The sequence below is a fragment of the Heloderma suspectum genome, chromosome 2 (genome assembly GCF_057233095.1).
Source record: "Heloderma suspectum isolate Gila_16-S chromosome 2, 16-S_ref, whole genome shotgun sequence".
In the NCBI taxonomy this organism is placed as follows: Eukaryota; Metazoa; Chordata; class Lepidosauria; order Squamata; family Helodermatidae; genus Heloderma; species Heloderma suspectum.
In genome coordinates this window covers 242,803,085-242,826,305 of record NC_139459.1, presented here as the reverse complement: position 1 = coordinate 242,826,305, position 23,221 = coordinate 242,803,085, and the positions used below count along the sequence as shown (strand labels likewise).

Sequence of the window (23,221 nt, the reverse complement as noted above, 5' to 3'; positions counted from 1 at the left end):
AACTGTGGATGCTGCTGCTAGGACAAGTGCATATTTCCACCAAACTCCTTCTGTCTACTCTGTGTTTTGATTCAGCCAGGCTTCTAAGTATGAATCTGTTTGCTCTTTAACATCCTAATCAGAATAACATACTGCTCAGGTATAGGAGGTATTAGTGCTGCTTATAACATACTGCCTCCAGGATGGAAAACATTCTGAACCATTTCAACCGAAAAGGATGTTTTAATTTATGTGACTTGTTGTGTTGATTGAAAAATATTGAGGAAATATCAGATGAACCCCTTGATTTTCTGGATTCTGCTGGTCCTTTTCCATCGAATGTTATTCTTCCTTTCTGAATATCCTGCTCCCTAGATGAATGAACCCTTCTAGCAGAGGCCCATGCATGTGTGTGTGCTTAAAACAGGAGTGAATGCCCCTACCATTATACATAAATAAATATAGTCATGCACTCTCCCTAAAGCTCAGGGCAGCTTATGATTTAAAACAGAAATCCCAAACAGGAAAAACATGCAACGTTTCCAATGTCCTACTTTTATTAAGAAATAAAAGGTCAGAGAGATTCTGCCTAGAAACCATTTAATATTAAAATCTTCCCTCACCTCTTACCCAAGTACATTTTGCCCGCCCCTGCCCTTGACATCATCTGACAGATGATGCAGCGATCACTCATCTCATCACATAATCCTATGCTTCACAATGAAAAAGTTTATCGCTAATAGCTATCTTTAATAAGTGGACAATTATCAGGTGAAATCTGGTGAATGAAGCAATTCTTAATTTGCATTTTTTTTAAAAAATCTAATTTTTGTATTTTTGACAGATAGTAAAGAGCTCATCACCATATTTTCTGGGGCTCATGAAACTGGGGACAACTATACTCTGACTAATACAACCCTTTGACCAAAATGTTTGTGACAATGCAGCAAGGTGAAGCCAGGGGAATCAGAAAGAAGAAGGTGGACAGGCCTATATTTTTCTTTTATACTTAGATTGAGTCTTCCAAGAAATATAAGATATTGTTGCCTCCTTTATAGGTGGAGGTATACTCTTCAGGGAGAAGTTCAAGAAATCTACAAGACTTCTTATAAAAAATAAAGCATATAGTTCAAAAAGTCTCTATGCGTTTCATACTGATTTGTATAATTTCTAGAGTTATCTTAAGAACTGACCAGTGGTCTTCTGAATGATGTTGTGAGAGTAGTGAAGTTTACTGTTCATCAGGAAATAAATCCTTGAAAAAAAGATGCTGCATACTAGAGAGAATGAGCCTATAATATAGGCCAAGTGTACCTTACAATAATGGTGCTACTTTAGCAGAGAAACTGATGATAAAGATGAACTGGAGGATAAAATGCTAAAAAAAAAAAAGCAAAGTTATTACAAGGTTCATTAATTCTCTAAAATCACATGAATGGAGGGCAGAAAATGAGTCTTGAAGAATTACTGGCTTTAGTTCAGAATGTCAATTTCTACTTTTTAATCCTAGTTCTTATAATTTATTTGACATTCTGAACAGCAGCCAAAAAAGCTATTATAAGTATAAAACACACTCATTGGTATAAATCTCATTAAGTTGAGCAATTTAATTAAGGTATTGACATACTTAATTGAAACGTGCAAGGGGAGACCATTTTCATATCTAATTTCCATATGCTTTCTGCTTTAAAAGAAAAAAACCCTGTAAAAACGTTATAAATTCGGCTAAGCCCTACTGTCCCAAAGGAGCACTTGCTCCCATTTACCTTGATTTAGAGCCAACCACTCTCCTAAGTGGAGGTCCATTAAATGGATCTGATGTATGCCTGACTCAAACATGCGTCAGCTTCTCTTATGATCAATAGAGGAATACATATACATATATATATATATATATATATCACCAACTTAATTAAATAAGATAGTATTCTGGGTAAACTTAAGATACTTGGAGATGGGCAGAGAATCAATATATTCAGCCATCTGAACATTAACTATGTGCTTGGAAATTTTATTCTCGCATTTTGAAGATGCTTGCAATTTTTAAATGTAGACTTGCAAAAGTTGACTGCATAGAAAGCCAGTACACACAAGGGTTTGCTTGCTCAAAGATATCTTTGCTCTGTTCTGTATCTTTAACACCTTTCTTAACTATTTATTCTAACACCTTAGTATAGATGCTTTGGTGTCAAAAAGGTTTTTTAAAAAAATTCTACTGGGGAAAAGAGCATGCTGGTGGTCTTTCCCCTGTTCTCATAAGCCCTGTAAGAACCTTAACACACATTTACTTCAGACTGGTGCGTGAATGTGTTGTTCCTATCCATGGTGTGAATGCCATTGAAAAATCAATGTGGGTTAACTCTAAAATCTGGCACATGGTCTAGTGTATAGGTATTTCAAAATTGCTGACATAGTTAATTTTTGTTCGCAAATGCTAACTTATTGTAAAATAACCCCTATCTTGTGCATATACATGAATTTTCGATAGTGTGCTGTCATGATTTAATACCTTTGCTCCCCACAATATTTTTTATCATTTACAGATGGTATTTTTATCTAATATTCTGTGCATGTGTTAAAGAAAGACAGAGGCACGTAGCAAGCTAGCATTTTCGGTGTACTGAAATTAATTGAATAAAATATATTTCAAGTATCCTAGGTGAAGAATCATTTTTGCATTTTTTCCTTGAATTGCTGAAATATGAACTGAATTTGGCTATATAAGTCTAGGTTTAAGAACCAGATCACCAGTCATGTGTTATCAGTTATTTTCTTTGAAAAGAATTAAGAATATCAGAATTTCTTCTTCCTGACTATGGGCAAAATCCAACATTGTGCAAATGCATGTAATGGGACTCTCTTCCTCTTTCCTCCCCCTGCAGTTCCCTGCCCCCCTAACCCTCCAGACCGGAGCAGACTTTGAGGGTGCACAGTTCCACTAATGGAAGCAGTTCTATCAGCAGAACTACATCATCTGATTTCACCATATATTTTGTTAAAGTGGTATATAATTAATTCTCCTTATACATAGTTTAAGGATATATTAAGTCCAAGGCTTAAACCATATTGATTAAAACTTACTTCAATTTTACTGAAATGGATTGTGGCCGTGAAACTTTGGCATGCCTTCCTATGGAGGTCCATCTGTCTTCCGCATCAAGGCATTGGAGTCTGGGGTTTTAGATTAGTTCTTACTGTTTCTATTGTTTGTTCTTTGTTATGAATTTAATTTATGATGTTTTATTGTTTTAATATTGATTTTTTATTGTGAATGGTTTTGTGAACTTCAGCTGAAAAGTGGTATATAAATGTTGTAAATAAATAAAATAAGTTACATTATGTTATACACCAATCCTAAAAATTACCCAACGTTTTAAAGGGATTCGAGAAGACTTTATATTGAACCATCCTCAGGATTTCAGTCTTCACATACATGTGGCTTCCTCATCCTCTGGATATGTACAGCTTCCTTGATTGTGATATGGTATACCCAGTTGACCCAGACATGCACACATATACAAATCTAGACATGTACACACACAACTTATGCATGCAGCCCCACCCCACAAAGGCAACATTTTTTCTCTACCATCTTCTGTGGACTGTACCAAATTGTCTCTCTAGATGTTGCTAAAAGTGTCGTAGATCTTTCCACAACATCCATTCACAGTTCTCCATCCATTGTGTATAGGTTTTATATATTTAAACCCTCTCCCACATGCTTAATTGTACATAGACAGAACAGCAGTGCTACTAAGACCTTAAGATACAACTCAAATCAAGATAACCTCTTAATAACTAATATGTATAGAATTAATGTGTACAACTGTAAATGCTGACATTGATCCTAAGAAGTTTTATTATTTGCAGTCATTAGGCTAGTTTGAGACAGATCAAAGGAATGATCCAGGATCAGATGCTGATGTGGTTAATTTCAGACATTATCTTCCATACAGCCACTGACTACAAATTCGTGACCATTGTCATTATGTCTAATATCTTGTTTCCAAAGTAGAAAGTCAAATTTCTTATCTTCATGTCAATTCAGACAAAACACTAAAGCATGGTGTGTGCTAACCAAAGTTAAAAATAAACCATGGTTTAGTTTCCCCAAACATACAAGCAAACCATGGTTTACAGCTTGCTTTGTTTGCTTTCATTTTCCAGGTTTTCAGCATCCCTATCTCTAGGTGTAGTGGCCTCTGAAGGTAGAACAAGAATTGTAATTATGGTTTGTCAGTTCATACCTCACACCAAGCTGTAATTAAAGATTGATTTGGAAACCCACTTCAAATCATGGGCTCTGAATTTGGTCTGCCAGCTGATTGCTAACCATTGTTTATTAATTTAGCCAGCATGCCAAATCACAGTTAAGCAATCATGATATCTGAAGTGAGACTGCTCATGCAATAGTCATCAAAAAATTATGTTGTCCCATTTAAAAAACTTAGTAGATTTTATTGAATGAATGCTCTGGAATCAGAATCTGAAGTGTTAGTTTGAAATTTGTTATAGACATTGTAGTCTGAGAAAAATGAGAACAAACAATAGTTACTGTCCACTTCAACAATTCAAGGCAAATGTTTTTGGTCTATGTTGAGAGTTCTCCCATAATGAAATGCCACTGAATGCATGCATAGATATTGGTATTGTAAACCTCCCTTGGAAAGCTTTACTGAAGTGAACCACCCACTGTAAGATACTGCTGGAAACCATCTTATTGCATGATTAGCTTTTCAAGGCCCTCAAATGTTGTCAGTAGACCTCTTTCCCCTCCGTATGTCAAGGATCTCAAGCACGTGCTATCATTAAACAAGCACATGTTAGCTGGAATGGATATTTTTTCCAGTCTTCTATATGCAGCATAGACTTTAGGGGGGGATACATACCAGTGCTACAGTTTCATCTCTTCCAGAGATGATATTAGTTAATTGTCTTGAGATCACTTTTCTTCCTTATGTAGTTCCTCGTAGCAAGAAAACAAAAACTGGAACATGTGAACTTTTATATGAGCTTGTTAAGCATGTGGTCTCCTCCATTCCCTCAGCAACCATCAGCTTCTCTTTTATACTTAATTTAATTGTATAAACTGACATTGTCAATCTGCAATCCAATAAAATGTTTGATGGCAACTCAGAAGAGAGTCTAGTTAATTTTTGGAAGTGCTATTATGTAAATAAATATTCTTGCAGAGTGCTGAGCCAAGACATTTGCTGATTAATCGGAGTTCTGCCCTTGTCTTCTCCAGGAATAAACCTTGACATGTCAGAAGATACTTTAATGCTTTTAAATAGCAAGAACACTGCCCCACACACACTTCTTTTTGCACAGTTGTATGCCATTAAGTGAGAAGTCTGATACTAAATACACTGTACAATCTTTGTGGTATGCAGTAGGGCCAAATATCCATCAAGGCTTGCTTTCACATATCCAATAAGGTATTTCATCTTTTACTATTATAAAAGTAAATTGTTGTTTCTTCACCACTGTTGAATAGACTATAATTATCTATGCATTTCCAGGTCTTGCTTCCACCCCCACTCTAAAAGTTATGTGTCAGTAGAGAAAGATGTTAAATATTGTTGGCTTCATAAGAGCTGTTGACAATTAATGCAGATGATCTCAAGCTCCTAACTGTGAGAGATTTGATTATATTATAATCAGTGCTCTTTAGGGTGAAAGCTAGACATTATGACACCATCTGCTATAAATATTCCCCATGCCCTGTTCGAGCTGTTGCTTTGCAACATCACTATCATTAAAAGTATAGTGTTACTAGTAGCCATAGAGATCAAGTCACTGGACAAAGACTATAGATTTTGATAACTACACGGTGAGTGGGGGAAATAATTTTGTCTTGCTGCTAATATTTTTAAAACCTGGGTTATGCAGATGGTTGAAGTTGTTCATCTTTGTGGTGTGCCTCTAAGAAGTTGCAAATGTTTCTGATATACAACAGTTAACATTTACACCAGTAAGTAAAAACGACTCAGAGGTGGAGCCTTATCTATGGCACATAAGTATTTCAATGCATTGGTTAATGTTATAGAGAAGACAGGCAGGTGGTTGGTTATTTGGCCTTTGTGCTGTGTAAGAGCGAATGTTAATGTTGCAGAGAAGCCCAAAAGCTATATGATAGACTGTGTGGAGAGGGACCAGAATAGCTTAAAAAAAATCTATTTTTTTTAAGCTTAAATTTCTGCAATGGGAATAGCTTAACAAAAGTTAAAGGACATCTATTTTATAATGTTTTAAAATTATTCAATTGCAATATTGGACCACTATTATCAACATTTTCAGATGTTTTTAAGACTTCTTCAGTTCAGGGATAGAGTAGGTCACTTATTTATATATATTTTTAAAGTCAAGCTGCTTAGAAGTGCCAACACTGTATTTTTAAACTGTAATTTTTAGACTAGAGTAGTTCTCAGCAGAACAGTGAAGAGTGCAGAGTGAAATCAGCCACTTTCAAGTTCCAGCCAATTTGCTGTTTCTCCCAGGAGAAAAAAAAAACAAAAAAACACCTCCATTATTCCCATAGGCCTCTGCTAATCTCTATGGAAATATCTCAGTTGAATGTCATGAAGCTAAGATTTGTATATTGAAAAGGGATAGGGGAATTTTTCAGATTTGGGGGCTTGGTATTTAAGTTTTTTTTTCAATTTTTGAAAGAAGTAAAAACAACAACAAACACCTCAGTCTATAATCGAGGACTGATTAGTGCCTCTAACCATAACTGTAAAAAACCTGAGGATTTTATTGTTCAGGAATCCCATATGCCAAGCTGTAATCACATAAGTAAGTCTTACAGTGGCTGGAATCAGTTTCATTATTTAATATGATTTCTATTCAGGCCTCAAAGGCTATATTGGAATGTTTCCACTGCAGTCTTTCCTGTTCATGTAAGGTTCTTTGATCCATCTGTAGCTTCTGTGAAAGGAAGGGGAGGACGACTATGTTTTAGCAATTCCCCCTTCCTTCTGCATTTCCCTGCCCCCACAGAGCCTTCTGTGAATGGAAGGACGCCACTGGATACAATCCACAATTTGTTTTTTTATGTGAAAACAGTGTCTACTCACCTGGGTGCCTAAACTGGTATTTTTGTGGGGGGAAATAGAAATTCAACAACCAAATAGCAACATGATACCTGAACTAAAAATCAGAAAATCTTTCAAGTTTCACAGAATTCTTATTGGGAAAAAGCATTGCTGGTAAATGCTCTGCCTGCAATACATTACGGACTCAATATGCAACATAGATGCAACAGGTTCTTTCCACATATGGTTTAGGATTGTGTCCAGCAGGGCATACTGGAGACAAAGCACTAATGGCCACTGTCTTTTTGAAAATATAAACACTGCAAGTTATTTGAGTCTGTCTGTAGCGCTGATCTAGCAGCTGATAAGCAGGAATATAATTCAGAGCTAATATGATAATCCTGGTGTCTGTTTTTACTGATGGTCAAATCTCAATCGTGTGCATAAATGCAGAATTTGAGACCTTATCTTTCTCTAATGAAATAGCTGGATTGTAGCTTTATCCCAGGCCTTTATTCCATTACCCTTATTGGTGTTCTAAATCTTTTTTTTTTTTTAATTCAACATAAGATCCTTCTATTTCCTTAAAGAATGATGAGATTATGTGTGCATGAATATTTCAGATTGAGATGGTTTTCATCACAGCTTTTCAACTTCAAACATTTGAAAAAATAGATATATACTGTGGTTGGATACTGTTTCTCTAATGGCTTTAAGAGAGAGTTGATTGTCTTTGAGAAACTAACAGCAATATTGTAGAAAATGGAGAGCCGTGAATATGGCCCAAAATACATTTTTCTGTAAGACTTCTCTGTGTTGGGATGGATCTGATGGCAGCTTATTTGCTCTTAAAAAGTCTTTAAAAAAGATTTGGAATGTCGCTTTCAAACAGAGATCAACACAGTTCAAATCTACAGAACAAGGCATGCTTGTAGTTAATGGGCAGCTACATAAATGCAGTCAGAACTTCTACACTACTAGGGTAACACCTTTAAAGCTGTCAGGTTGTCAGAACATGAGAAGTATTTATGAAATCAGTATACAATCTTGCAGATTTGTAGAGACTGCATTGTTATCCAGAGGAGAGTACCTCAATAGAAGATAAAATTAATGCAAGTTATAACCATTTTTTTTACTGAAAAAGATTAATTTCCTGCAATCTCCTATTTTCTTGGATAGCTGTAGAAAAGACAGAGTACAGTGAGAAAAGAGAGCAATAATATAAATTATCTTGTGCTAGAATACTAGAAATATTGTTTTAAACCATGAGTTTGTTACCTTTCCACTCTGCTTGAAGCAATATAAATGAACATATTTCATAACAAATTTTGAGTTTCCTGATGTGTTGTATTTAGGGTGGATACTTATCTGTTTCACATCCAGTTCTCTCTGTTTTGTTGATTATTTTGTCATTGTTAACTCTCAGTTTTCCAACCATGTTTTTATTTTAAACTTAAACCAGTTGCTGTTGTTCTCCCATATTGCTTTTAGTAGTAGATATGACAGTACTGCATTGGCGTGCCTCTCAAAGTCGATTATCAGCATGGTTTTAGAACAAAGCCTGCGGTGAAGCATTTAATACTTCAGTACCATGTAGTGGGAAATAAGCTGAGGAAGAAGGGATCTTATTAGTCACTGTTTCATAATTTGGGAAAGTCCAGAAGAATTTGGATGTGTTGGAAAACAAGTCTTTTAGGAAACAGTATAGCATTATGTGTGCGTCTGTCTGAGAGAACAATTACAGCTACCAAGAGAAATTGGTGTAGACTAGATGACTAGTATAAATTGAATTAGTCTGACAAGGACATTTGGGGTGGGGGTCGAATGGACCATCAACCTGATGGAAAACAGAAGAAAGCCCTTGGTGACATAACTTGACCTGGGATGTCAGTGTGGGTTTTCTGTGTGGTGCTCTCATTCAGAGCACCAATGCGTCTTACTCAATAAAATCAATTTGATGGAGGTTCATGGTACAATACAGAATTCACTTTAAAGTGGGGGAGGGGTCTCCAGAGAGTGGATTCTAATGGATGTTACTTAGTTGAAAAGTCTGGATTATGGTGAACAACTTGTACATCCTTCAAAGCAAAAGGTATCTGAGTTTGGGGAAATGTCCTTAAAATTAGTGCACTATGCAGTGAGTTTATAAAAACAAAGGTTTCTATGCATGTTAGTAATCGTGATGAAACAATTATTTAGCTTCATTTTGTGATATATTTGAATAATGAATTATTTTGTTCTTTTATAAACTGCAGCTTCAGAATGTATTAGCCGATAAAGTTTAGATAAAATGCTGGGATTCTATACAGAATACTTACCTTGTTAAAAAGACGAAAATGTAACATGCTTCCTTAATGTTTTTCTCACCTTTCTTGGAACTTGCTGAACTTCTTAATATGCTTTCATTCATATTCATTGCAATATTTGTGATCACTTTGATCCTGGTTGGTTCTGTACTTATTGCAAGGCTTGTATGTTTCTTTATGGTTTTATCTCAAATGGGAGATGGGATGGGGGGGTTATCGAGAGATTTCTTCTTGAAATAAGGATATAATATGCACAGTGTAATAATTGCTGTACATGCTTTCCTGGGAGTAAGTCCCATTAAACACAATGGGGCTTGCTTCTGAGTAGACCTCTATAGGATTATACTGCACACTGTTGTATCTGTTGTCTTTCTATCTAAATCAGATATTTCACACACACAGTTCATGTTCTTATTTTCATTATTAAGTTTCATATAATGTTTTTAAAAATAAAAAGTAAAAAAATAAAACAGAATTTGAAAAACAAATCTCAAATTTAGTACAATATTTAATCCAAGCACATAGGAATAGGAATCTGTAGATCCCTTAAGGTCTACATTTACACCTTAATAGCCATACACGTTTTTTGCATTTCATGGAAATGTTAAAATCTGCACAATCTTCAATTCATTGTCTCTTACAAAAATGTAAATGTGTAAATATTTCTATCCATGGCTAAGTCATCTGCTGCTGTAAGCAAGTATCTGTGCTAATGTGTTTTGAGTTCATTTGTTCTTAATGGGTCTATATTTTTTTTGTTTAGGGACTTAAGTGAAAACCAGATTCAAGGCGTCCCAAGGAAGGCTTTTCGAGGAATTACTGACGTGAAGAATTTGTAAGTGGCATCTGTGATGGAGGTTGAGCAAAAGCTAAATTTCTTATATGCATTCATATACATTTGAGATCTAGATGTATGTCAGATACTTTATGGTACACGGAAATGTTTTATCACATTATTATTGAAAATCTATACATTCCTCGATTCCATTTTTTAAAAAACAATGGAGTCTGCAGCATCATTAGGCATGATAAGGTGGACTGCATGAGACAGCGTATGTTTTCATCAAAAGGAAGCAAACTGAAAATTATTTAGCATAGTATTGTACATCTATTGTAATAAACATATATGATAATGGGCATACTGTTTGGATTTTCTGCCAGAAAAACTATAATGTATTGGGCTGTCTTGTCTTGTGACTACAGAAAGACTAAGTGGAATGTCACATGACAAGATAGTATAAGGGAAGAATTTGGTCTGCTCATTATATGTGTAGAGGTCTCATGGGTTGCAAATCTCACCTAATGAAATATATCTTGCCCTTCTGTACTCAAATAGTAGTAGTGATTAATATTTATTTATTTTCCTAAATTTGCAAGCACCTCAGATACATTATTTCAGTATTCACCCAACAACCCTGTAATGTAGACAAATAGTACTACCCATATTTCAAAGGAGAAGGTGAATGTAAGCTATAGCAACTTTCCTAACACCATCACCATCTAATTAATTAGTGGCTGAGCTGAAATTTGAACTGTAGAGTTCCAGCCCATGCTCTTAAGTACTATGCTACTACAGCTAAATGTAACTATACAATTGATTATTTTCCATTTTCCATTTGCAAAAGCAGTATCTCTTCAAGTTTTATTGCTGAGCATTATGTGTATATATTTCCAGTTCTTTGGATTAATTAATTTTCTTTCACATGATTTCAAGCTTCAAGTTAGCAATTGTATTTCACATATTATTTATTTATGTATTTATTACATTTCTATACCACCCAATAGCCGAAGTTCTCTGGGCAATTCACAAAAATTAAAACCACAAGTACAGCATAAAAACAATATAGAATATAAAAACATTAAAACTACAGTATAGAAGCACAACTAGCATAAAACCTAGCAGCAATGCAGAGATTTAAAATACAGTAACAAATGTAAAACAGCAGAGCTAAAAGACTGGAATGCTAAAATGCTAGAATTCTTGGGAAAATAAAATGGTCTTCACTCAGTAAGGGTACAATGTAGGCACTAGGCAAACCTCTTTAGAGAGCTCATTCCACAACTGGGGTGCCACAGCAGAAAAGGCCCTCTTCCTGGTAGCCACTCACCTTGCTTCCTTTGGCAGGGGCTCCTGGAAAAGGACTGCTGAAGATGATCTTAAGGTCCAGGCAGGTACATATGGGAGGAGACAATCCTTCAGGTAACCTGGTCCCAAGCCATTTAGGTCTTTAAATGACTGTTGTGCTGTTGCTGCTGCTGCTGGTGGTGGTTTTATTGTTGGTTTTTATTGTGTTTATGTTTTTATTGCTTTTAATATTTTAACTGTTTTTATGTATTTTATTGCATAAAAGCGGCCAAGAAATGTTTTAAATAAATAAATGTTAATACTAGCACTTTGAATTGGGCCCAGACATGTACCGGCAGCCAGTGCAGCTTAATATGATCATGTTGGCCAGTAACAATCTCACTGCACTGTTTTGCACCAGCTGAAATTTCTAGATTGTTTTGAAAGGCAGCCCCACATATAATGCACTGCAGTAATCCAAACGAGAGCTTATCAGAGCATGAATAACTGTAGCTAGGCTAAATCTGTCCAGATAAGGGTGTAGTTGGTATATCAGACTAAGCTGATAAAAGGTGCTCTGTGCCACTAAGTCCACCTGTGCCTCCAGTGGCAGTTCTGGGTCCAGGAGCACTCCCAAACTACAAACCTGATCCTTTAGGCAGAGTGCAACCCCCTCCAGAACAGGTTGAACTTAACCTGGCCAGTCGCACAAACCACCCACGAACAATATCTCCGTCTTGTCTGGACTGAGTCTCAACTTATTGGCCCTCATCCAGTCCATTACCATGCTCAAGCACTAATTCAGAACAGCCACTGCCTCACCTGGATTTGATGAAAAAGAGAGGTACAGCTGGGTGTCATCCACATATTGATGACACCTCAGCGCATCCCTCCGGATAACCTCCCCCCCCCCAGTAGTTTCATGTAGATGTTGAACAGCATACGGGATAAAATAGAGCCCTGTGGAACCCCGTGGCATAGTTGCCAAGGCACAGAGCAATAATCCCACAGCACCACCTTCTGGAATCAGCCATCCAAGTAGGAGCAGAACCACTGCAGCACAGACACAGTGCCTCCAACTCCCAGCCCAAACAACTTATCCAGAAGGATACCATGGCTGATGGTATCGAAAGCTGCTGAGTGGTCCAAGAGAATCAGCAGGGTCACACTGTCCCTGTCCCTCTCCCAGGAAAGGTCATCCCACAGGGCAACCAAGACAGTTTCTGTTCCAAAACCAGGCTTGAAGCCCAATTGAAATGGATCTAGATAATCCATTTCATTCAAGACTGGAGTTGTCCTGCAATCACCCACTCAAGCACCTTGCCCAGGAAAGGAATGTTAGCCACTGTCCTATAGTTGTTAACATCCTCTGTGTCCAGGTTAGGCTTTTTTAGGAGTCAATGTACTTAGATTAAGATAAGAGTGGAAACCATAGGATTTTGACAACCAGAATTTTCAGATGAGAAAGAAGCATAGGAATCCATTAAAATGACAATGCTTTGTTCTTTCAAATGTATTGTTTACATTTTAACCTTATCTTCAAAATTTTTGTTGCATATAGTTCTTGGACATGGGATGATTCAATAAGAGGATGCCGATTTTCCTTTCCCTTAAATTTGTTGTACAGTTTAAGTTACATGCTAATGATGACTGCACAGGATTAGTTTTAGTATATGCACAAATTTAAGCTGGAGTAGATTTGTTACAAAACAGTGCAATTTTTAGTTGTGCCTCCTTGTTTTTATAGATTTGCATTCTTATTTAGCCAGTGCCAGATATCCATTGGTAAGAAATATTACTTATCTAGCACAATATACAAAAGTATTTTAATAACTATGATATCCCACATATTCTAGTTCTACATTGAAATGTAATCCAGACACGTCAGAGGTTGCCCCTTGTCAGTCAAATGGCAGAGCAGGGGATGGGTATTAAACCTCTGCTGAAGAGGGTCACACTCATCTTGAAGACTCAGATTCAAAGTGTGGGTGTACTCCTGGATTCAGCCCTGAACCTGGATGCCAGGAGTGCATTTGCATAGCTGAGGCTACTGTGTGCCAACTGCGCCCATTCCTGGAGATGTCAGATCTGCCCACAGTGACATATGCCGTAGTTACATCCCGTTTGGACTACTATAACACACTGTACATGGGGTTGCCTTTGAAAATTGCTCAGAAACTGTGGCTGGTCCAGAATACTGCGGCCAGATTGTTGACTGGGGCCAATTATAGGGACCACGTGACTCCTTTGTTACACAAGCTTCACTGACTACTGTCCTGTTTCTAGGCACAATTCAAAGTGTGTAAGCCCTAGACAACTTGGGACCAGGCTATTTGAAAGTCCGCATTTTCCCATATAAGCATGCTCAGGTTTTAAGGTTTGGCAGCGGGGGGTGGTGGTGGCTTTTCTTGGTCACACCACCACTGGGGAAATATTTTGAATGGATGCAAGAAAGGGCCTTCTCAGTGGCTGCTCCCAGGCCTTGCAATGCCCTTCAAGGGAGGCTTCTTTGTTGTACTTCCACCAGCGCCTTCTTTGTTGTCCTTCCACCAACAGGTGAAGGTAATTTTATACTGGTAGGCCTTTGACATGTAGGCTGGTTTGTTGCTAAAAGAGTTTTTAACTGGTTGGCTGCTGTTCATTTCTTTTATTGCTGTGTTTTTAATTGTGTTTTAAACTGATGTTTGGTTTGTTTGTTTTCTGTTTTTTTAATCAAGGTTCTGTTTTGCTCTGTATTTTGTGATTGATAGTTGTCATGAGCACTGTTTTTGGTGGCAAGGACAGATATCAATTTAATTAATAAATAATAAAGATAAAGAATATATTACATGATATGAATTAGGCTATTCTAGGGCTGTACCAAATTAACAAGGAACATTTCTCAGCCATTTTATCCACCTTGAAATGAACAGTTTAATTTATTTCACAGCTGAGGCAAAATTATTGGGGGCGGGGCTGAGTAATCGGAGCAGCTGCAAACTAGTGAAGTTAGTAAAGGATCAGTGTAATGTGTTCTCCTGGCCCCAGCCAAAACCCTAGTAGCCACATTGTGGACCAGTTCAAGTTTCCAAACTTTCTTCATAGACAGCCTTTATACAGAGCACGTTACAGTAGTATGCTAGCTAGGAAGGAATGACTGAAGCCCGGCCTGATTTCTCCAGATAAGAATGGGGCTGACTTTCCAGTTGAAGGTGCTGAAAGGCAATTGGGACACTTCATCATTGTGCTTATTAGCGCTAAAGCAAAAAATGCTTAAGAAGAGCTCTTGTTAATCATAATATCTTTGTTGTGCACTGTCCAGGAATGCCCGAAAGAAACAGATGCATTATCAGCACCTGACTACATGTGGATAGCAGGTACCTGGAAAATAGCTTTGGGCATTACCTGATGTAGGAGGAAACAGGAAGTGCAAGGAGAGCTACAGGAGTAACTCTCTACGCTTCTTCATAATAGCTGGAGCCAGCCTACATATCTGCTGTTGTAAAATGTGAAAGTTGTGTCTGAATTTGGATACAATTTCACTTTGGTGGAATAGACACTCTTGATTCCTGTCCCCCTTACATTTGGTAACAACCAAATGCACTCAGTTAAACATCTTCCAACAAACAAGAAAAATTGTGCTTAATGGAAGGATAAGACACACCTCTAACAGTTTTAAAAGGAGTCACATGCTCTGCCTTGCATTTCTTCTTTCGAATAAACCGATGCATAGGCGATGCAATGTGCATGACACAGCCCCCCAAAACAAAATGAATGACCAACAAGAGCATATCCAGTTTATGAATTCATAGATTTTTAAAAATATGAACAGATTTTAAAATGTGACACCAGCGTCAGTCACCAGTCTTTCTATATTTTCAGTCATGCAATGGGTTAAATTCCCATAATTCTTTCTTGTAGTATTTAATCGGATGTTGATCTTAATTAATTCAGGAAATAATCCTTTGGCTATCATGTTAACTTCCGTAGAAATTCAATAGCTAGATTGTATTACTATACTATAAAAGTTATGTCACTAAGTTAAAACTTCCTATGAGGAAAAATACTTCCAGCATAAGTTAATTTAATGAATAGATTAATCTCAGCCTTCACCGTCTGTTCAACACCTAATTATAAATGCAAAAAAGCACCTACTTCACAATTACATCATTAAAAAGTATGATTGATTGAAATGCATGTTCCATGTGCAGTTTGAGAATGAATTCTGCTTTACTGAACAAAGCAGTCTTCTGGATGAAATTTTACTTCATTTTTTTCCCTTTTAAATCTGTATTCACTTATGATGTAAAGAGTTTTTTCAGGACTCTAGTGTTGTCCCCCAGATGCAAATGTGGAACATCAAACCATCAACGTAATATTTTTAGAAACCAGAATTTTGCAGCTTTTAAAGCACAATATTCAGGAATCTTGTGTGTTAATAGGTCTTTAAAAATGTCGTGCAAGAGCTGACCCGGCAACTGGTGTTGCCAGATGGTGTTGTCAGATGGTGTTGGATGGGGTAGCGCTCCCCTTGGAAATTTGGGTACATAGTATGAGGGTTCTTCTGGCTTGACCTTGGATGCCCAAGTTTTGGCTGTGGCCAGGAATGCCTTTGCCTGGTTGAGGCCGATGGACCAACTATGCCTGTTCCGGGTGAATGCAGATCTGAGCTGGGTGACCCATGCCTTAGTTACATCATGTCTGGATAATTGCAATGTGCGTTTCATTGGGGCTGCCTTTGAAGAATATTGAGAAATTTCTGTTAGTCCAGAATGCAGTGGCCTGGTTGTTAACGGTGGGCATGTACAGGGAGCATGTGATTCCCTTGTTGAAACAGCTGCACTGGCTTCTGATTTGTTTTTGGGTCACAGTTCAGAGTTCTGGTGATGACCTTTAAAGCCCTGAATGGTTTAGGTCCAGGATATCTAAACCTGCCCACTACTAAGATCATTTTTAGAGGCCCTCCTGTATGGCCCAACAACCCCAGAGATACACTTAGTTGGGACTAAGGACAGGGCCTTTTCATTGGCTGCACCTATGCTCTGGAATGCCCTTCTGAGAGGTGTATCTCACTTCGTTAGTCATTTCCTTCCAGAAGCTGGTGAAAACTGTCTTTTTAGGAAGGCATGTAATGTTAAATGTTTAATGTGCTGTTTTGATCTGTCTATGTCTTTTGAATGTTTTAAATATTTTGATTACAGTTGTAGTTTTATTATATGCTACTGTTTTCATGTGTTAATAATCAGTGGGCATGTTTTAAATTCTAAGGGCAGTATCTATTGCTGCACAACCACCAGCAGGGCTCAACACCACTTCCGTTCCACAAGCGACCAGCTCTGCCAATTCCCTTCTGCAAATGGCATCCACTGCTTGCAGAATGGCGATTTAGTGCTTCTGGGGACAAGCCCCCCAAAGAGCGGAAACACTCATTTCTGGAATGGGACAGGTTGGTGGAGCTCCCTTGTGCGAGCTCTGCCAACCAGCTCCGTTCCAGAAATAAGTGTTTCTGCTCGTTTGGGGTTGCCCTCGGAAGCACTAAACCTCTGTTCTGCAAGCAGCGGATGCCACTTGCAGAAGGAAATTGGCAGAGCTGGTCGCTTGTGGAATGGAAGGAGTGGTGGGCTCCTCAAGCTGGGGGACACATCAAGCCTAGAAGACATTTCAAGGTGGGAGGTTCAACAGTCTCTAATGTGATACTAGACTTTAATTTGCTTTTATTGTGAAGATCTTTCTAAGCTGCTTTGAACCTCTTAAATATGTTTTCTTCAGCTTCTGGTGCTTGTTTTCAATACTATGATACTTAGCTGCCCTCTCTCCAAATCCCCATTAGTTGTCTGCTTCCCCCTTCTGTTCTCGCTTGTATTCTGAGACACATAACAGAGGTCTATGCAACACGCCCCCCCCCATGAGTTGAAAGTATATGTGACGGGGACTGCACTGACAAGCCCTGACCCCTCTGCCCATGTGTGCCACAGTGACACTCCTACTGCCAATACCTGTGGCAGAAGCGTTTCCGTGGTGTCATGCATTTGGACGATGTGGAAAAGAACTCCCCATACATACTGACTGGTTTGTTTCTAAAATGTATTAGTTGCCCTTTAGTTGCTAACAGCTCTCAGGACAACATATAACAAATACAGTCCAAAATCCACACAAAAACTTAGAAGAAGCCTCTCTTGATCTCCTGTATGCTTGTTACAATAAATGGGAATGGGAGTTGGAATTTCAGTGAAGAGTATGCAGAAATTAATTAATTAATTACATTTCTGTACCGCCCAATAGCTGAAGTTCTCTGCTATGTAGTTCTCTTTGCTATGTAGTTCTTTGTAAGTCACTTTTGGAAATCAAGAGGCAACTGAGCAGGACTTCCACAATATGCACATCGTTTATTTATTTAAAATATTTCTTGGCCGCCTTTCAGGGCAGAAGCTAATATAGTCCTAAAAAGCAATAAAAACACAATAAGAACAGAGATAAGATTAGCAATAAAAGCAGCAACAGCAGCAAACATATTAGGGGAAGGCCAAAGTAAAATAGTACGTTTTCAGGGCCTTCTTAAAAGCCTACAATGAGGGGGCCTGGCAGACCCCCAATGGGAAGGTGTGGGGCCACTGTGGAAAAGGCCCTCTCATGTGGTCGCCTACCTAAATGCTCTCACAGGTGGGCAAAGGAGAAGGGCCTGTCTTGCTGTTGTTCTCTCTGTTGATCAGGTGCTTTATGGCTCCCATTTCCATATGATTAAAATCATATAGTGTCAGGAAACTTTTGGCCCAAGGGCATATCAGGCCTTTCCCTCCATTACAATAGACCCCTTACAAGAGAGAAAAGCAGGGCAGAGGCAACACAGAAAACAAGGAGAAGAGGCACCAACTCTTAACTAGAGGGCTAGGTAGTTTCTTATGCTCAAGCAAGGTTCTGTGGCCAAGGAGACTATCCTAAGGAATGAAGACCAATGGATGGTGGTGGGAAAACAGACACAGACAAGGCACATAAGAAAATACATGGTTGAAGAGGCAAAGCCTGCAGGGAGGAAGAGGAAGTATACAGGGAGGAGAGAAATGGTCACCCAGTCCATGCTTAGGGGTGGAAAGAGGTGACTGCAGTGGAGTTTATCAGGACCAAGAAGAACTCTGCTTTGTAGCATTTGCATGGCTGAGAAAGGAAGCTCTTGTCTCAAACTTGGTTCGAGTGCAGCCACTGCTGCATTGACAAAGGTACCACAGCTCCTTGATGACGATTCAGCCTGAGTCAGGCTCAGCACATAACCTGTCTCCCTCAACGACTGTATGGCTTAGATTGGCTCCAGCACTTGTGGCCTTTGGCCTGCCTGCAGCTGAGCTCTGACAGCAAGAAAGGCCTAGGAAAAGAATTGACATTGATGGATTGTGCCCTGCCCATTGTGCACTTTATGTTGGAAACAATTCCCCAAGTGCTTCTCTATTTAGACAAAAAATGTGACACTTCCCTTGGCGTAATTACAGTCCCTGGGATGGGGCAGAGCTTGGGCTATCATGGAGAGGACTGAGCGGAAGGATATTTTCTACTTTGCAAACTAAATAATTGAGAATGTAACGTGTTTTCCGTCCAGATTTATATTATAGTACCTGTTAATGTCAATAAAGACTAGAGTTCTGGCTTTTGCAACGGAATTCTTTCCTGCAGTTAAAGTTACGTTATTGGGTCCAGTCAGTGAAAACTATAGGAGTATAAAAAAGATTAAAATATTAAAATGCTTAAAAGATTGCATTGGACTGTTGAGCGGATGAAATATTTTCATTCCTCTTCTCTTTCTGGCTCTGGGCTTTGTTAGTTGGGAGGGATCTTTCAACATCAAATCACTTAAAAGCCAGACTTGTCACCCTTGAAAAGTGAATTTCCCCCACTGCAGCTCTGCCCCCACCTTCATCCCAGCAAAATGTCAGGTAGGTAAGAGACCAAATTAAACTTCAGTTAACTTTAAAGGTATTAACAGTGCAAGCCTGTACATGCCGACTCAGAAGTAGACCACATTCAGTTCAATGGGATTTACTCCCAGGGAAGTGTATATAGGATTGCCACTTAAAAAAAAAGTATAAGAACATACATTAGAGCTTTTGCTTCTCCCTTTGTTTTATAATTAATTAATTTGAATACTTTAGCTGGAAATTTCAAAAAAAGCTCATCATTAAGGTTAGCAAATCCAAACCTAGCAAATCTAAACCGTTGCAGTATTCTCAATATTACAGTTTGATTTATGCTGCAATCCTAAGAAAACCTACCAGGGGATAAATCCCATTGAACTCAGTAGAACGTACTTCAGAGTAGACATATATAATTGCACTGCATGGGCAGTATCCTATACTACCGACTGCTAGCGGAACTGACCACTAGCACAACAAAAACATGCAGAAATTAACAGCAATGCTCTCTTTCAGAACAGGTAGGTCAGCCAAGCTTGCAGAAGAGCACTTCGTTGCCCTGATTCATTCCAGAAATAAGCGTTGCCACTCATTTCCGGGGTTATTTTCGGTAGTTCCTGTTGCCAAACGGTCAACTCTGCTTGTGCAAGAGAACCAGACACAGTGGCTGTATAGAATAATTCTCATAATCCCATATTTGACACTGAATATGTAATTAAGTTCAAACATTTCCCTTAGTCGTTTTGTTGCCTCAATTTAAAGAACCTTTTCTACTGTATGTACTCTCCAATATCAAAATAGGAAAGAAAATGATCTTCTGAATGTTTTGATGTTCCTTGTTCTCATTGTGGAAATATTTTCTGTTGAATATACAAACAGAAAATTACAAAATTTGGCCGTTGTTCATATTACAAGCTAGGTTTAGAACGTTTGGTATTCAAGATGCAAGCAGAGTTTGCAGTTACACCTTTCATATTTATACCTTTCTGGCTAACTTTTGTAACTTACGAAAGCTGTGAGCTGGACAGCGCTGTACCAACTCCATCTGATACGGCGGCTGCACCCCTACCTTTCTGACCATCTGTTCCCATCAGTAGTACATGCCCTGGTCTCCTCTCGTTTAGACTACTGTAATGCGCTGTACGTGGGGTTATCCTTGAAGACGGTTCGGAAGCTGCAGCTGGTACAGAACGCAGCAGCTTGCCTGATTAAAGGCAGCCGCCGGCGTTATCACATCACTCCAATGCTGAAGGAGTTGCACTGGTTACCAGTTGTTTTCCGGACCAAATTCAAGGTGTTGGTTTTGACCTTCAAAACCCTATATAGTTCCAGCCCAGCCTATCTCAAGGAGCACCTCCAGCAACACCAGATAGGCCGCTCAACAAGATCAGCCTCAGATGGCCTTCTCTCTGTCCCATCAGCCAAGACAGCTACGCTTGTGAGGATGAGGGAGTGGGCCTTCTCTGTGGTGACCCCACTCTATGGAACTCCCTTCCTAGGGAACTCCACCATGCCCCCTCTTTAATGAGCTTCCACCATGCATTAAAAACGTGGTTGTTCAGGCAGGCATTTGGGGTGGGTTAGGGTAATTTTAGAAATGTGATGTTTTTAATGTTGAATTTTATTGTTTAGAACTGTTTTTATTGTTGTACATCGCCCAGAGTGGCTGGATGTCCAGCCAGATGGGCGATTTATAAATTTAATAAATAAATAAATATGGACATACAAACATATAAACAAACATCACACACACACGCGCGTGCAATTTTGCATGACTGTTTAATATTTCTTTCAGTTCTTTCATGCCCCAGCCATGGGTTGCTAAGGTTTGGATGTGCCGAGATAATGATAAGCCAGACCCAGGTTTCCTTACAAGGAGCCTTTACTGAGTACTTACATCACACAGGCATACCCAATAGTTGGATCAGACAGCTTCTCTGAACCCAGAGCCATGGGGTAAAATGAGTTTTATACCATACATGTTAGCAGTGAGGCAGCATGACAGAAGCAAGCACTAATTAGTGTTCATTCCCAGCACAGACTAACAGTGCTTGTTCAGAAGGAAAACAATCAGAACTTTCCCACCACAGACACCTGCAGCTTGGCATAGCATAGCCTTACTTCTCAGGCACATCCTAGGTCCTGATGAGATACTAGCCTTCATTAGCACTGAATGTGCTGACGCCGCGCTATCGACCTTTGACTCATCTCACATTCTCAGAGGCCCACTAGCAAGGGAATTGCTAGTGAACCTAAGCCAAGCATTATGGATCTCTAGGCCCCTCTAAAACTACAGGTGACTTGGCTACAGGCATGGGGCCATTACACAGTTGCACCAATGCTGCGGAGCAAAACATCTCAAAGGTTGAATGGTATCGGTGATGGTGTACTTCTCATCTCCTAGAAACTACCATGCACTGATTGTTCTCACAATTCTAAAATGTATACTAATGAGAAAAAGTGCTTTAATCCTGTGATTGAGACTGAAGATATATCTGATGCGAATGACTTTGAATAGGATATTGCGATTTTGATATAGAGAAATCAAAATAAATTTTCTTACAGAAAATATTAAGTAAAATGTTAGCTAAAATGTTACATGCATTGAAAGGATACTATTTCACTAGATAATTTATATGCACTGAAAAAGCATTAACACCTACCCTGTTAGACAGTTGGGCGTATTATTATTTTTTCCCATTAGCTTTGTGTATGCACAAGTTTGTTAATGCAGCTAGATAAGGAAATGATTTTCCTATGAAAAAAGCATGCTGTTGTAAATATTCTTAAAGAAGTAATAGATTCACCAATTGCTTTACATATGGTGAACATGGAGAACATACACTGCAGTAAGATACTGTGAATGTTGGTGCTGGCAGAAAAGGATGGGGAGTAGGTGATGTTTCGCCCTAGCAATTGTAGCCCAATGGTGCATTGTATGATCATTGCATAGTTTCTGATAGCAAGTTATCCTAGAGCAAGATTCTAGGAGCTATTTTTTCCTGTCACAAAATCTAAAAAATGTATTTATTTTGCGTCATCCATTCTGCATCTTTTCCATGATGCTTCCACAAATTGTTTCCATACTTTTTGGATCTCCTCTAGTCATTTTTTAACCGGGGGGTGGGGGGATGTGAAAGGTATAACTGCAAACCCTTACATCGGCCAGGCACAAAATTCGGTTTTGAGACTATTTCTTTACATGTGCCCTACCAAAAAAACCTGCAGGGAATTTTGCTAAGAACTTTTAACCTGAGGTCCAGGGTGTTACTGCTTACAAAAATATATACGGAGATTAAGTAGTTCACAGGGGGATTGTAACAAAATGACACAATAATGGGCCTTGCCTCAGCCTAATTAGGGCTAGATAAATACGTGGAGATAAAATTGACCCTTAGCCAAATTGATTGCCATTGATATTAAAATCTCCGTGACAGGCAGTTGGTCGAAATGCATAATTAAATTAACTTGGGTTATTCAGTATGGGTAGTGCCCTTTCCCTATAACTTTTTAATGGATGCCAACGTGATTCAAAAATCATATGTAAAATCAACATTCTCAATTTATACTTCCTTTGAATTAAAAAACCCCGTTCACTTAGAGGTTATCCTTGACTAATTTATGCTGACTTCATGCCAGCTTTGAATATATTTGTTGAAGATTTCCTGTAGCATATATTTAGGGCTGTCAAAGAAGCTTTTATCCTGGAAAAAAATTGTGCTGGTTTTAATTACAATTTTAAATAGCTCTATAACCATTGTGAACTCTGGGTTTACATCATTTTTATGATAGCTCATAGTTCCTGGTTTATTGATTTTGTCATTTGTTTCATTACATTTAATGCAAACCTTTTATACTGAGTTACTCTGTTCTCTGGGGACTGCAGGCAGAGGTCAGGGAGACAACATGTAGTGTCTTGGCTAAAACAGTACAGCACATATAATTTTACCATGGACT

At 38.5% G+C, this 23,221-nt stretch overlaps 1 protein-coding gene across 1 annotated transcript in view; it reads left to right on the top strand.

The window, feature by feature from the left end:
- The window catches only part of SLIT3 (slit guidance ligand 3), a 693,114-nt gene that overhangs the window by 338,249 nt on the left and 331,644 nt on the right, over positions 1 to 23,221 (top strand). Inside the window, exon 5 of the mRNA XM_084838630.1 lies at positions 10,086 to 10,157. Coding sequence (XP_084694756.1) covers positions 10,086 to 10,157 — 72 coding nt within the window. The remainder of the gene's footprint in view (positions 1 to 10,085; positions 10,158 to 23,221) is intronic.